General features: G+C 35.1%; 1 protein-coding gene across 1 annotated transcript in view; it reads left to right on the forward strand.

Annotated features, from left to right (window-relative positions):
• TMEFF1 (transmembrane protein with EGF-like and two follistatin-like domains 1) overlaps window positions 1–16,998 on the forward strand; it is an 83,522-nt gene that overhangs the window by 19,125 nt on the left and 47,399 nt on the right. The window contains exons 2-5 of the mRNA XM_008586590.1: window positions 532–641; window positions 11,255–11,268; window positions 11,842–11,906; window positions 14,224–14,320. Coding sequence (XP_008584812.1) covers window positions 532–641; window positions 11,255–11,268; window positions 11,842–11,906; window positions 14,224–14,320 — 286 coding nt within the window. The remainder of the gene's footprint in view (window positions 1–531; window positions 642–11,254; window positions 11,269–11,841; window positions 11,907–14,223; window positions 14,321–16,998) is intronic.

Below are 16,998 nucleotides of genomic sequence, written 5' to 3' on the forward strand. Positions count from 1 at the left end.
ATCTCTTTAATTCTGTGTACACAATATGTATCACGAAATTCAAATTCACCATTTTTTTTCAGTTACAGTAGTTTGTGTAAGAGTAATCACTCAAAATTTATTTTGAGTACCAAAAGCATTAAGATTACTTATAGTATTCTTATTTCTTAGCCGTAAAAGTAATTTACTTATTAGAAAAATTTTAAATGTTAAGTAAGAAATAGTAAGATTATTATCTCAAGATCTTGGCAGGCCAAAATAGAAAAATTTCATAGATTAATCTTTGAAAATTATGTTAAATCCTGAAATTTGAGTTTTATTTTGGTTTGGGTTACTTTTGGAATTTTATTATGCAAGATTGTCTTTGGGGGATACTGTATTGAACATTGTGTGTCCTGTGGAACTTCTTTTTGTGTATTATGTCTTATTACTAAACTTGTGAATGGGATACCAACATATTTTAAGGATTTTTTTTCTTTTATTTGTATGTGAACATTTGGATACAAAAATCCCAATATACATATATATATAACAATTTTTCCTCTTTTGCAGAATTAAATGTGAGGGAGTCTGATGTAAGAGTTTGTGATGAATCATCCTGTAAATATGGAGGAGTCTGTAAAGAAGATGGAGATGGTTTGAAATGTGCATGCCAGTTTCAGGTGAGAACACCAAACCTATTTTGAAAAATTTTATATGTTTCATATTTTATAATTCTCTATTCTTCAAATTAAAAAACTTAAAACACCTTGAGTCCCACGGGGAAGTTGGGTTCATAGCCCACCAATTCTTTTTTTGTCAGATAAAGCCCTATTATTTGTACCTTCCATGCTTCTTGCTTGGAATTAAGAGGACAGATTGGCAATAGTAGATGTGAAAATGCTTCAAAAAATATTAAAATTCCATCTAAATGTAAGTTTTAATAGTCACTGAAAGGAAGGAAGATACAGGTTGCAGTAGAGTCTCTTATTTAAAATGATAGTGCTTTTTCCTTTTCTTCTCCTTTCTAGTTTGTCTTTGTCCCTTCCGTTCTTATTTGTTGCTGTCTCATTTCTTTAGGCCAAAGAACTTGACTGACTTGAAGCCTCAGGGTAAGTCAAGGTTAGAGATGGATTAGAAAGGGGAACCTCCAACTAAAAGTGTGAATATCTTTGCTTTTCAAATTCTCTTTTCATTGTGATTCTATTGTCTAAAAAAGTAAAAGAAGGGAAGTGAAGTATGTTACATTTGGTTCTACTCTTTTGTTTATTTTCTGTGATTATAATCTGGTTTTAGAATGTTTCTCACAAGATAATCCCTGGTTCAGTATTTGAAGTGAGAGAAAGAAGGAACCAGAATATTTTTCACTAGTGATCTTGTTCTAAACGTATCCACCATTTTGGATTTTGAGAAGATGAATGGGTACAGAAATCGGTAATAAATGTATAGGAGAGTTAGGATTTCTCATAGCGCTATGACTTAAAGCAAATTTCTGTATGATCTCAGATAATTTTCTCTGCATCAGTGTTCCATCTGAAATGAGAAGGCACATTTTTTACTCTTTCTTATGATATTGTAATGAGAATCAAAATTGGAAAGCGAGTTTGCATATAAAATTTCTTTAAAAACTATAAACCATGATGTTGTTTATTTTCATTGAGAAGAAGTGGAGAACTTAAGTGAAGGAGGAAGGGTAGGTGGGAATACTATTGTCTAACCAGACATTTTCTTTATGGTCAAAAGGAACTTTACATTTGATGACATAGAGTGATGGGAGGGGTTCTCTGGGGCATTTTTACAATAACCACCTTCTTCCAAGCCTACTTAGGTAGCATTTGTTGGACTTCAGATCCCTGTTGTCTGGAGACATTGGTTCTTTGCCACGAGTGCTTCTTGCAGCATGGAAGGTGGCTTTACCCAGAATGAGATAAAAAGTTGGTGATAATGCAAACTTTATTCTTTCCACCCAGTGAGTTTTTAATTTCAGATTTTTTATTTCTAGAATTTATAGTTTCTTTTTATCTGCTGAGATTTCCTGTCTTTTCATTACAAGCATATTTTCCTTGAACCTAGATATTATTGCTGCTTTAAAATCTTTCTCTGCTAATGCTGATATCTAGAATATCTCAGGTATCATCCCCATTGATTGTTTTTTTCATTTGAGAATGGATATGTTTTTCTGTTTCTTTGTGTTAGAGTAATTTTGATTTTACCCTGCACGTTGTAAGTGATATAGAATGCCGAATTCTGGGCCAGCCCCAGGGCTCACTCAGTAGAGTGCAGCGCTGGTAGCACCGAGACTGCAGGTTTGGATCCTATATAGGGATGGCCAGAACGCTCACTGGCTGAGCATGGTGCAGACAACACCGAGCCCAGGGTTGTGATCTCCTTACCGGTCAAAAAAAAAGAATGTCGAATTCTGTTATGTTTCTTTGAGGAGTATTGTTACTTTTGAAACAGTTAAATTGGCTGAACTCAAACTGCAGACTGTCTTCTCTGAGGTCGGCAGCAACACAAATAATAGTTTCTCTTAGCCTTAGTGGGGCTCCTTGGAGTCTGCCCTATATGTGGTTTGGGAGTCAGCCAGAAATTTGCTGAGTTTATATGCAGAATCTGGACTCCCCTCTGACTCTCTCCTTTCTGCCTATGGTTGCCTGGAACTCTTTCCTCTGGTTCATCAAATGAGAAAGACTGCAGGGTTTTTCTGTAGGATATTTAGCCATTCTGTGTGGAGGAGACTGGGGATGTTCCCCTCTTCCCACTGTCTTAAGCATTTCCTTAGTTTAAATTCTTTGTTATGGAATTGTTGGGCCAATGGGATACTTGTGTGTGGATCAACATTCTCACCAATAGCAGTTTATCAGACTTCCTGTTTCCCCTCAGCCTTTTGGTAGTATATTTAGGCAATCCTTTTAAATTTTGTAAATTTGAAAATTATTTGCATTTGATTTCTAGAGAAATTGAAAATGTGCCATATGTTTATTGACCATTTTTTAAAATTAATATTTTATATTCTTTGCCCATTTTTGGAAGCATTTTCTTTTTCCTTATGTTGATTTGTAAAGGCATATGTATATGTATGTGTATGTACATGTATTCACAGAATACAATATTTAAGTATTTATTTATTTCTTAGTATGCTGATTATCTTATATCCATTCACTGATAAACCGTCATGAGAATCTACTATTTTGATATGTTTTTTTAAAAGGGTAATATGAGGGTGCTTCAAAAGCTCATGGGAAAATAGAATTAAAAGATAATACGAATCTTTCCATGAACTTTTTGAAGACCCCCCATATATGCTCATAATAAATAACTTGAACAATATAATAGTTGATATATATTAAAAAAAAGTCTTCCTTTCACTCAAGGCTATCAGTTGTTCTTCTCAGAGGCAACATCTGTTGCTTCTCATATTTCCTTCTAGAAATATTGTGTGTGTAAACAAGCATATATGTGTTATAATTCCTCTTTTAAGTTCATAAATCACTGAATAGTATTTACCTTAGAGATTGTTCCTCCTTTTCAGTTTATGTAGTTTACAAAAAAAGAATTTTGTATTTTTAAGAAGTTGTCCTAGTTTCATTTCTTTATTTATTTTTAATTGGCAAGTAACAATTGTGTATCCTAGTTTCATTCTTATTTTTATTTTGTTTATATTTTTTGACATAAAGAATTTTTAAATTTTCACATCATATTTACCTGTCCTTTATCGTTCTGCTTTTCTTTATTCTTTGAAAGTCTTCCTGTAAAACTTGAAAGAAGTAGCCTTTTTGACCTTTTAAAAATACTTAAGCAGCTATAAAATCCTCTCATGATCTGTTTGAATCCCTTGCATTCTTACCTTGTGGCAAAGCAGGAAAAGAAAATATGTTGGGACTTGAGATCAGTAGATGTTTATCCAGTGCTTAGTCTGTGCTAGGTACTAGTTTAGATGCAGAGGGTGTAAAGATGTTTCAAGACAGGTTCCTTGCCTTGTAGGAGCAAACTGCCTAAGGGCTTATGGCATAGTTTGATCTTATTGATAAACAAACCTTCCTTTGACTACTCTGCCTTCCTATAAGCTTATAAATCTGTTCAGGTTAGACTCAGGTTATTACCAGCTTAAAACAATCACCTGATATGCCCATTAAACACTTCTCGCTGGATGATTTAGCAGTATTTTTCAATTCATTTAAAAAACTTGATTATGATTTGGCATGCTTTCAGTGCTCATATAAACTTTCTGGGACATAACTTAAATACATTTTAACATGTAACAGGATTTGAAATTAAAGCCTAAAAATTTTTTTTTTCAGTCTGCTAACAAGAGCTGTTATCTTGCCACATATATAAACAAAGCCACTTTTATTAATTTTGTACAAAGAAAAATGAGCAATGGTGCATCTTTCCTTTAAAACTTTATGTAGAATAGTGCCTATGACTTTTTCCCTGATACTTTTCATAATGTTTTTCCTCCCTTTTTGTTCTTCTATTTGGAGTTCTCTGGACTATGTGTCTTTCTTCCTTAATGTATCAGTGTCTGCTCTTGCTAGGTGCCACGCTGTCTTATCAGACCTTTGTATTAGAGAAACAGAGCTAATAGGAAATATATATGTATGTATGTGCACACACACAAATGTATTTGTGTGTGTGTGAGAGAAAGAGATTTGTTATAAGGAATTGGTTCATTTAGTTATGGAGGCTGAGAAGTCCCACGGTCCATCATCGGTAAGCTGGAGGCCCAGGAAAGTCAGTTGGTGTAGGTCCCGGTCTCAGAGCCAGGAGAGTACCACCTCAAGCAGGTAGGCAGAGAGAGAATTCTTTTTTCCTCTTTCTGTTCTGTTCAGGTCCTCAGTGGATTGGATAATGCCCACCCACATTGGGGAAGGCAATCTGCTTTACTTGGTCCACTGATTCGAATGCTAATCTCATCCAGAAACATCCTCACAAATACACCCGGAAATGTTTAGTCTGGGCACCCTGGAGCCCAGCCACATTGACACATAAAGTTAACCATCACAACCTTCTAATTATTTTCTTATTTATTGTATTCAGCACAGTTCCTGATGCACAGTAGGTACACAATAAATTCCTGAATAGATATAGCTCCAGAGTTATACAATGCTGCATTTTTCTAAACTACTTAAAATAGCTGGCAGTGTCATCAAGTTCACCAGACTAAAGAAAAGGTATAGGGGAGAATTCTTTTTCCCAGCAAGGGAGGCAATACAGAGGTGGTAGACCTTAGGTTAGAGTTAGGTTCCAACATAGTGCATAAGTCAGAAACTACATGTTGTTACAATTGTTCAAATCCCTTAATTTGTCCCTAAGCATAATGAGAGGCTTTCAAGAGAGAACCCTGGAAACTGAGAATGACCAAGGATCAGCAGGCCTTGTTCTCCCGTCTCATGCTCAGTCCTAGATATGTGTTTGTGAGGTTGAATTTCAGGGACATCAAGTCCCCTACTCACTATCATGAAGTGACATATGGTGAGACCCTGCTGAATAACTTGAGTGTGTAGTGAGTGGTTCAGGTACATTACTTGTGAAGAATTGTGGCTCCTCCACTTATTAGCTGTGACCCTGGGAAAATACTTCAGACTCAGAAATGATAATAGCAATTGCAAAGGTAACTAATGTTTATGAGAATTTACCATGGCCAGATATAAATGCTGAAGGTGTATTTCTCTTATTTGATCTTCATAACAACTTTCTTAGGTAGGTACTATTATAATTACCATTGTATAGATGGGGAGAATGGTGCTGGTGCTAGCCCATAGTCACATGGATGGTGGGTGTATTAGACCATTTCTGTTGCTTATAACAAAATACTTGATACTGGGTGATTTATAAAGAAAAGCAACATTTATTGCTTACAGTTTCTGCGGCTGGGATGTCCAAAGTCCATCTGGTGGTGGCAACAGTGACCCAGGGGTCTCACATTGCAAGATGGTGGAAGCAGAGCGAGCAGAGAGAGAGAAAGACAGACTCTCCTCTTCTTTTAAAGCCCTCAGAACTACACCCCTGACCACCATTTTTAATCCATTCCCTACAGCACAGTCCCACAATCTAATCTCGTCTTCAAGGCTCTACCTTTCAATTACTATAATAGGATTTCCCACCTTCTTAACAGTCACAATGGGGGCTAAGTTTCTAATACATAAAACTTGAGGGACACAATTCAAGCTTCAGGGAGTTTTGGGGGGACATAATTTAATCTACTACAGTGGGTTAGGATTTGAAATCTAGCATTTTTGACTTCACAGCTTTAGCTCTAAGAATTAAGCCATGCACCTCACATGGTTGTATGATATATGAATTAGTTAGTACATTTAAAGTTGTATCTAGTGCTTACTAGATAGAAACTCTTTAATAAATGTTAAGATTCTTAGCCCTATCAGACTTAATGTTCCTTTTTAATAACTGTTAATTTATATCCCATTTCTTTGCTATCTTTAAATGAAATTTGTAGATAATGTAACCCATATAAATACATAATTAAAGAAATGAATATAATGCATAATTGCCATGAAAACAAATAAAAGTAATTTATAATAAAATAAATATTTCAGAGTGTAAATGCTTATGCTAAAAGATAATGCGTTAGTCAGATGCTTATATTTACTTATAGTGGATGTTTGTATTTAAAAAAAATTGGAAACAATTTCATACCAGTACACAAAAACAAAAAGTAGAGGTATGGTGGATGCTAGAATAAAAACCAATATCATGATAAGCTGTAACAGACCAGACTTATTTGTATATGGTAAGTCTTGCCATAGTTCCTACATGAATGGCCAGAGAGACATTCAGAATTGTGTGGTACTTGTAAGCTAGGGGGCAATATTGGCACCTTTGAAAACACTATAGTAGAAAGTTATTAAGTGTGTTAGGGAGAAATTAGGTTGGAAAATTTGTAGACATAGCACTTGACATCTTGGAGCTCATGGTCTCTTTTGCTGATTATGTATTATGTAATTACAAAGTAACATTGACTTATGCAGACATCATACTAGTTATGTAAATTTTAGGGAAAGAGGATAAAGGAGTGTGATCCATGAACAATTAGAGGAATATAGAAAGGCTTCTTAAAATAAAATTTTAATTTTAATAAAAGTTCATATAAGATTCTGCTGATACTTAATGTATAGTGAAATTAACTTGGTTATAAAATATATTATTAGTTAGTTATTTTAACCAGTAGCATGTCATATTGTGCTTCATAAAGTAAATCTGACCACTTTTTAAAAAGTGGATAAATGATAAAACTAAATCTTGTTCCTTGCAGAAAACTTGAGAAATACAGAAAATCATAAATATGGAAATAAAAAACCATGAAGACAAGTAATGTGAAAAATTTATTGATCTTTTCTTCCAGTATTCATTGTATGCATATTCATTTTTATCTAAATTGGGATGTAAATGTGATTTATTTTCTTGCTATATTTTATTTTATATTGTCATATTTAAAATTTTTCATTCAGTTGTGGAATGGGTAATACATTTAAAAATGGCACAACATTCACAAGTTATATATGTGCTTTTCACCTAACATTGTTAGCTTTTCCTGTTACATAGTATTCTTTTAAAAGGCAATTCTTAATAACTGCATTGTTAATTCCTTGAACAGATATAACATGTTTTAATTAAGCATTGTCTTGTTGGATATTTAGTATTCTAAGTTATCAATATAAGTTTTTGTTTGAAATGGCTATAATAAACATTAGTCTTCAAGTTTCCTTCAGATGGATTTCTGTATGTGTAATTCTAGATCAAAAGTTGCATTCCTTTTTTAGGACTTTCAAAACATATTGTTAAATGATGTTCTCCAAAATTGAACCAGTTCACATTTTCATGGTGTGTTGGGATGCCCACCTAATTGATTTTTGTAGCCAATTTTATAAGTTAAAAATAGCATCTCATTTTAGTGTGAAACGCTACTTGCTAGTGAAGATCAATCATATTTTATACATTAATTGGATGTTTGAAGTTTTTCTGTAAATATTTTGTATCTTTGCTTCATATTACTATAATATCTTTCTCATTTATTTTTTTCTTTTTTTTTTATTGGCTAGCGGGTGTGGGGATCTGAACCTGTGACCTTGGTAGTATAACACTGTGCTCTAACCAACTGAGCTAACTGGCCTATTTTTTTCAGATTTTAAAACTTTAGTCATTTATTATATTTTTGTCATGTAGAAGTTTTAAAGGTTTCTAAACACTCAGGACCAGTATCATTTCTCAAACCTGTATCACCTTTTTTTTTTTCTCAGATTTTAAAACTTTAGTCATTTATTATATTTTTGTCATGTAGAAGTTTTAGAGGTTTCTAAACACTCAGGACCAGTATCATTTCTCAAACCTGTATCACCTTTTTTTTTTTCTTCATCTGTCTTATTTCTACTCATCCTTCAAGGCTCAGTTCATATTCCACTTTCTCCAAGGGGGCTTTTCTTAAATACTCTAGCTTATAATAATAAGTATAAGGTATTATACTTATTGCCTAAATGTTTATTTGGTACATTATCTGGCTTTGTAATATATATAATTTTTTCTGTTCGTATGGCTCTCCAGCAAGATTGTAAGGTCTCGGAGAACAGAGATTATATTTCTTTGTGTCTTCTATAGCATTGATGGTGAGACTTTGCCTACTAGAGGTGTTTAGTAAATGAACTTTGATAATAATAAAATGACATTACATAAGTAGTGCTCTTTACAAACATTGTCAAGAATTTCCTTTTATTATCTCAATGGGTTTTCATAGCAAGCAAATGAAGTAGATAGCGTGGGGATTTCCATTCTTATTTTTATGGATAGTTGGTAGTTATTTTCATTATAAATGTGGAATAGGGTATGAAGAAATAGCATAATTCTTCCTTTTTTTAATCCAAGTAAAAGAACAAACTATTCACTAGTAGCAGTATGTCATAATACCATGGTATTGCATTCATGAATGTGAATTAGACTATTAATATTCATGCCCCCAACCCCCTATATGTTCTGATGTGGTCAGCATCCTCCCTTAACAAAGATGCTCCTATCAGGTATGACACAGATTACCATCCAGCAGCCAAGGGCAAAGACGAGACCTCTTTTTTGGGTGAGGCTAAATTCTTTACTATACCCAACATAATTAGGTGCTTGGAGAAATTTTTTATGTTTTTAGGCTAGTAGACTGTCATTTTGTGGTTCTTATACACTTCTCTAAGTACATTGTGTTTCACAGATTTGTGGTTCTTATACACTTCTATAAGTACATTGTGTTTCACAGATTTGATCTCGAAACTAAAGAGGAATATGGAATTTTTTCCAATCCCTAAGTAGTTATGCCTCATTTATGAGGAGCATGTGTTTAAGACACCAAGCACTTTGATAGGCAGTGAATGTTACACATTAGGAGGCAGAATCGTAGATGGGGAAGAGCACCACACTAGGGTTAAAAGACCTGGCATTGAAATAACTTTAAGTCTTTACTGTGTGACCTTGGACAAGTCATTTAGCCTGTCTGAGTCCTAATTCCCTAAACTGTTAGACAGATATCATTTCTTGGGGTTGTTAAATAAGGATTGAATGAGCTAGGGTATAAAGTGCTATATCAATTTTGTTATTTGCTAAGTGGGCCAGTGTTTTTATGTCACTTGGTCTTTTATTTTTTTATTTTATTTATTTAATTTAATTTATTTTATTTTTTGACCGGTAAGGGGATTGTAACCCTAGGCATGGTATGGCCTGCACCACACTCAGCCAGTGAGTACACTGGCCATCCCTATATGGGATCTGAACCCGTGGCCTCAGTGCTACCAGCGCCGCACTCTCCCGAGTGAGCCACAGGGCCAGCCCCATTTGGTCTTTTAAGCGTTCTATTCCATGAGCTAGAAATATTATTCTCTTATGCTTACTTGAAAACTCCTTTCTTATGCTTTAGGATTGAGCATAAGCCTTTTCTCCTCAGTGAAATCTTTCTTCTGTGAATCTCACTGAAATCTCCTAGCTGAGTATGTTCACACCTTGTGTGTTTCTCTATGCATATACCATACTGTTTTTCATTTATCTGACATATCTGCTTCCAGCCAGATCATTCATTTCTGAAGGCAGTGTGTCCTGCCTAGGAAGGTGTATCATCATCTCAGGGCTGGGGTGGAGTCGTGTGGACTGTGGAAGGCATGTGTACAGTCTACAAAATATAATCTACAAGAAGAACTCTATCTTGTTATCAGAGTAGTTACAGTATTTAATTTACTTAGGAATTCTAAATGACAAAGGAAGGTATGAGATTTTTATGTTTATTAAAATTAGATGTGGGTTGAAAAAAAGGTTGGGAGTGAGTAAATATCTCATGCACTGGGAATGTGTCTTGTTTATCATTTTACTGTTAGCATTTACCATCATGCCTGGCAGATAATGTGTACCCAATCAATGTATGTGGAATAGAAGTAAGAAGGGAGTGTTTTTCTAAAAAGGTTTGGTCATAAAAACAGTTTTAAATCGCGTTTCCTTCCTCCTCTATTTTCTGTTCCTTTACTCTTTCTTTTCCTCCTTACTTACTCAGAGAAGATTTCATATTATGGTTGATTAATCAAAACTGAACACAATTTAAGACTTTAAAATAAAGTCCCATGAAGATTTTGTAATTGATACTACATATAGTATGTATTTTTAAAACTCTTCCTGTTTCTACCCTATCTGGGAACTTGATTATTGTCTGAAGGAGCTTGCAGGGAAGGAAGCAGTATTGTTCTGGGTGTTGTCTTCTACTCCAGAGAACTGTTTGAAGAACTGGAATGGCTTCTGTATGGCTTAGGGTATCCTCCCCCTTGGAAGTTGCTGAAGATAAAAAGTGTCAAATTCTACACTTGCCATCTCTGCTTTTTTTTACGATTCCATGCTGATGATGCTCGTCTTCTACTCCAGAGAACTGTTTGAAGAACTGGAATGGCTTCTGTATGGCTTAGGGTATCCTCCCCCTTGGAAGTTGCTGAAGATAAAGTGTCAAATTCTACACTTGCCATCTCTGCTTTTTTTTACGATTCCATGCTGATGATGCTATAGCATTACTGTTTTCTTTTTTTTTTTTTTTTTGTCCATTTTGAGACCGGCCGCACCGCGCTCAGCCAGTGAGCGCTGTGAGCGCACCGGTCATCCCTATATAGGATCCGAACCCGAGGCGGGAGCGCTGCTGCGCTCCCAGCGCTGCACTCTCCCAAGTGCGCCACGGGCTTGGCCCGCATTACTCTGTTTTCAATGTGATCTGTTCTATACGTTGGTTCTTTCAGGATTATAAAGTAAATTTTTTACATTAATTACATTTTAGGCTGGCTTCTTCCAGTAAATTTGAGGGAGACTCTTTGATTTTACTAGTAACAATTCAGGTGAGATTCTTTCTGATTAGATTTTCTAGAGGAAGTTAATTTCATCAGTAATAGAAAACCTCAACTCTGAGGTTCTTTCCTTTCTAAACCTTAGGGCTTTTCTTACCTTTTGGCTTTTGGTCTTTATCCACAGATTTCATTAAGAAGATTTCTGGAATAAGACCCAAATGTCTTTTCCTTCTTTTCTAATAAAAGCAGCTTATTCATTATTCCTCTCAAGCTTTAACAAAATTTTCTTCTACCTTTTAAATGAGTGATTTAAAATTAATTATTTATATTTAACCATTTACTTTATACTATTATTGGTTTTTACTCTGTAAGGCACCTAAATATTTCCTGAATGGGCTACAAAGATGTATGAAATATGGATGATTATATATTTAAGTAATTTATATTTTGAGAGAGGCATAAAATAGGTATAGTCTTTGAATAAGATATTAAAATATGGAGAAAAGGACTGTATAAGAATGGATATCACAGTTTTATTTTTGACAAGAAATGTGACTATTTGATAAGATGAAATTTCCAGAAAAAATGTTATTAATCCTTCTTGGCTTTTCTTCCCAGATAACGGCTCTGGATCTGGAGAAGGAGGTAAGTTTCAAATACCTCTTAAAGGACTTTGTTTCCTTTTACTTTTTTTTAAAATAGATTTGAGATAAAATTCACATATGATTTGTCCATTTAAAGTGTGCAATTCAATGACTCTTAGTATAATCACACAGTTGTGTATTCATCACCACAATCAATTTTAGAACATTTCTGTTACCCCAGAAATAAACTATGCACCATTTATCCATCTCCGTACTCCAAGCTCCTGTTAAATTGAGGTGACAACAAAGTGACTTCTCCTTAGTATCACCCCCACAAGTGATTTTAGCTTGGACCAGAGTGTTTTGTAACTCTCTCAAATTTTTGCTCATAAAGAATTTTTGAGGTACAGAGTTAAAAAACTCCAAAGCGAGTTGTGCATAGAAAAGGGAAGACTTGCAGAACAACTGTAGTGGGATTTAGAGTCTAATTTCAATCTTTAAAAATTTCCTATGTTCTTGATTTTATTTTGCAAATATATGAATTATTTCTGATGTTAAAAAAACTAATATTTGGCAATAGTGTATAATAGGGTTTAAATTATCAGAACTGAGAATGACTAATCTGTTTCATAGTCTGAGTCTGTAATTCTTAATGAGTATCCACTGTATGCAAAATAATGTTTGAGGTGCTATGGGTATATACTAAAAGAACACTCACTCTGGAAAAGTTCATACTTATGCAAGTGAAAACTACAGTTACGATCTTTTCAATATGATCTGTAACTTTAGACTTCTAAATTTCAAAGAATCCTTAAGTTTCAGAGTCGGAAGGGACTTTGAAGATTACATAGAGAATAGAAGAACTGTCCTGAGGAAGAGGTTCAAGGATGACAGTTTTCGCTAGGAAAAAAAAAAAGATTAAAGCTGTTGAACAATAGAATTTGATTTAAATGGACATGTTCAAGCAGAAGCTTCATAATCATGTGTGAAGGATCAGATAATACATTCTAGATCTTAGAGCTGGAAAGGATTTTAAGAGATCATGTGGTCTAGCTCCTGTGGTCAGATATTCAGTTTTAGGGAACTATCATTTTTCCTATATTAAACACGTGAGAGTTGATCTCAAGATTTGCTTAATAATACGGTACTGGATGACTTGCCCTGAGGATGTTGCTTGACCATATTTTAGGGAGCATGAGTTAGAAAGGCTTAGTGGTTTGCTCAGATTAATGTACAAACCTTAGTGAGCTCATGGAGGCTGTAGTATTTCTGGATCTCATGATTCTGAAGCCGCAGAATTACTTAGGATTATGATCCCTGGAATCTGTTTGGGAGTATTCATGAGAGTTTGGGGAGGATTTCTACTTAAAGCGCAGACAGACACCAAAAATTGGAAATTTAGAAGTCTTACCAACCAGTCATGATAGATCTGTATACTTTCCTTTTAAAACCTTTACTGATTGACACTTCCTGGACAGTATTCTTTCCCAAACCAAGTTGAGCAATCCCTTGAATAAACTGAAATCCTTAAGTTCACCCCAACTGATTTCTCTGCCCATTTTGACCTTATCAGGATAGGATCCATTGTAGTTGAGACCCAAAAAATGTAGGGCCCCTTTTGTGGGATATGAGCTGAGTAGGGGGCTGGTGATATTCACTGTTTCTTTGTGCTGGGTCATAGGAGACCCACATACTTCAGCTTCTGGGTATTTTTGGCTGTGTGAAGTGGCCAAGTAGGAAAAGGGGAAATGTCCATTCTAAAGAGACCTCTTTCATTCTTAAAATTTGGAGATAAATGTTTCTTTTAACTCTGGAATTACTTTTTTATGTGATTAGAAAGGCAGGTGTGAAACCGATGTGAGGAAAAGTGAGAGTCAGGTTGTACTGTGTTCAAGCTTTTATCTGCTAACCAGCATTGCTCAGACTTATTTCAGTAGGATGATAATCATAGGACTAAATTTATTGCTCATGTTTTTTTCCTCAATCCTATTCAGTGTTACATGGTAATTCTTTCAAAAGCAATTTGTTGTCAAACCAACTTACTTATTTCTGTGTACATAGTGTAAGGGATTATTTTGCTAGCATCGATAATTGTTTTTCCTCATGGGATATTGTTGTACTCACTACAAGGCTACTTCAGTAACTTCATGGAGAGCTTTGTATTATCTTTTAATTCTGTTTTTTCATGGATTTTTCAAAGTACCCTTGTATTAGTAACATTTTTAGACCCAAACATTGATAGATTTTAGAATTTTGTCTATTTTCAAGAGCTTGTGTACGTTTTCCCCAGAAACAGGATAATGACAAATGAAAACATAAAGCATATCTGGGAAGGATGCCAACTTTTTGTTGAAAGTTTAATTTTTCTTTTTAAACAGAAGAGGAAGGGTCAGGGGCAGAAGTTCACAGGAAACACTCCAAATGTGGACCTTGCAAATATAAAGCTGAGTGTGATGAAGATGCAGAAAATGTTGGGTGAGTTGATCGAGGGAAAGGGATAAACTTATTTAAAGGTTAAATCATCAGCATGATTAAATTGTAGAAAGTTGTCATTTACCTGGTTCTGTATATTTTGTGTATGCTTTCTATATCTTTTTGTTTAATGCTAGTCTATTGACTTTTCCCTTAAGTTGATATGACACTATGGCTATTTAAATCAATTTAAGTGTTATGTTTTAGAATGAGAATTCATTTATAGTTCTTTTGGTTTTACCTATGCCTTTTCTTCATTTTCATTGATACTTTTGTATGTTTTATATCAAGTGCTAATTTTATTCATCAAAATGTGATTCTGAATTATCCTACTGTTATACTTTCAATTAGTATCTACAGTAAAGTTTCTTATTAACTTGCAATTTTACATAAAAACTTCTCATGTATTTTAGAGTATTTTTAGAAAAATCCAAAACTGTTTCAAAATTTTAGAAATAGCAAGTAAATATTTTATATAACTAAAAATTATTTCTAGAAGTTACATTTGTACAGGCTGACATTATGTTGTTTTTCTTACTCATGTTCAGCATTTATGAAGGTGGGCTTTGTAGCTGACAGCATTGTTTGTCCGATTTCCCATTCACTTTCTGTGAGAAATGGTGTTCTTTGGTAAAACAGTAATAATACAGACATTTATCAGCATGGTCATGTTTGATTTTTCCTCTTATCATATACTGTTTGTTTATTCCCAGTCTCATTCTTTCATTTTCCTATGATGCTTGCTTTTTGCATATTTGATTCTAAGCTTAAAAGCTGACTTTAGGACCTGATAGCACAAATGGATCTTTTTTACCTCCTCAGTTTCTCCCTAGTGAATTTTTATTTATTTTTTATTTATTTATTTTTTTGTCTTTTTCCGTGTCCGGCAACGGATCGCAACCTTCAGTGTCGCCCCCGTACCGGACCGGGACCAGCAACGGGATCGCAACCCTCGGCATTGCTCCCGCGCCTCGCTCAGCCAGTGAGCGGGAACCGGTCTGTATGTGGGATCCGAACCCTCGGCGGGAGCGCCGCCACGCTTCTCAAGTGGCGCACTATAGCAGTGCGCCACCGGGCCGGCCCCTGAATTTTTATTTTTTTTTGAAGATGACTGGTAAGGGGATCTTAACCCTTGACTTGGTGTTGTCAGCACCATGCTCTCCCAAGTGAGCTAACCGGCCATCCCTAGGTAGGGATCCGAACCCTTGGCCTTGGTGTTATCAGCACCACACTCTACCAAGTGAGCTGTGGGCCGGCCCTCTTAGTGCATATTTTAAAACACTTATTTTATAGAGATTTTGCTTTCCTCCTCACTCGTACGTGTTTTTGGTGTACACTTTCCAGTTTCATATTTTATTCAGCCCTTAAATGCATATTTGAGCCTTTCACTGAACAGTAGTAATACGGTCTAATTAGCATTAATGCCCAAAATGAGTTTTACAAATCAGCATCATTTCATTTTCAGTGTTATGATACAAAATAAGCTATTTGGATGACAGTTGGTAAAATTAATTGGCAGAAGACAAGCAAACTCAGTAAAAAGTGAGTTCAGTAAAACCTAAATTTATTCTGTTTCTGCACATTGGTCACTTGGATTGACCTGTGTTTGTCCATTTCAATCAGAGTGGTTTGATTTGGGAGAACATATTTTCCAAAGCAGATATTGGCCTGTAGAACAAAAGAGAAATGGTGAGCAATATGGACTTACAGAGAGAACAGATAATAGATATTATGCTGTTTCTTCCTCTCATTTTGTACTAATGATATGGCATGATGAAACACCATAGAGTGTGTGTGTGTGTATTTTTGCAGGTATTTAGTTCTTTTCAGTATTTTTCCTTAGGACTGTTTTATAGTAGTGTTCAGAGTCAAAATAGCTGTCAGTGATTGATTGGCTTGATCTGTTGGTCTGTTTTTATTCCTTTGACAGTACTTCTATTTGGCACTATTTTATACATTTCTCTATCATTTTTTTATGCCTAAATTGAAAGAGATCTTTTGCTTAGAAATGAAACAGATTCTAGTTTCAGGTGGCTCCAAATAACAACATCTATGTGAACACCTCCTCATAATGTAATATATAGCCTATTACCAATAAGAGGAATTCTTTTGTATGTAGTAAATTAATTATTTTTTGTGTGTGACTGGTAAGGGGATTGCAACCCTTGGCTTGGTGTCACTCGCACCCGCTCAGCCAGTGAGCGCACTGGCCATCCCTATATAGGATCCGAACCCGCAGCGGGAGTGCCGCTGCGCTCCCAGCGCCGCACTCTTCCGAGTGAGCCATGAGGTTGGCCCGTGAATTAATTTTTTGCATGTCTTTTTATCTGAGAATTTGCAGCCACTATTCTTACATATGTGGGCTCTAAGCATAAGGAAGTGGGCAGAGTCTAGGGAAGGGGCTTACCAAGAGTAAAGGACATGCAGGCTCTTACCAGCAGGCTAAGGTGCACATAGACTGGGGCAAGCAGCCAAGACCAGACAAGGACATTGATGCAATAATAGGAAAACATTAAGGAAGCAATTGATAACTTCATCTAGAAAATAAGTGATTCAGCTGAAATGGTTGATCCTACTAATGGAAAGAGACAGAAGGAAATTTTAGGATCATCTAATCATTTAGTTTATAAAACACTTATTACTGATTGAGTTGGTTTAACAATGTTATTATAATATATATA

This window comes from Galeopterus variegatus, unplaced genomic scaffold (assembly GCF_000696425.1).
Source record: "Galeopterus variegatus unplaced genomic scaffold, G_variegatus-3.0.2 Scaffold4034, whole genome shotgun sequence".
In the NCBI taxonomy this organism is placed as follows: Eukaryota; Metazoa; Chordata; class Mammalia; order Dermoptera; family Cynocephalidae; genus Galeopterus; species Galeopterus variegatus.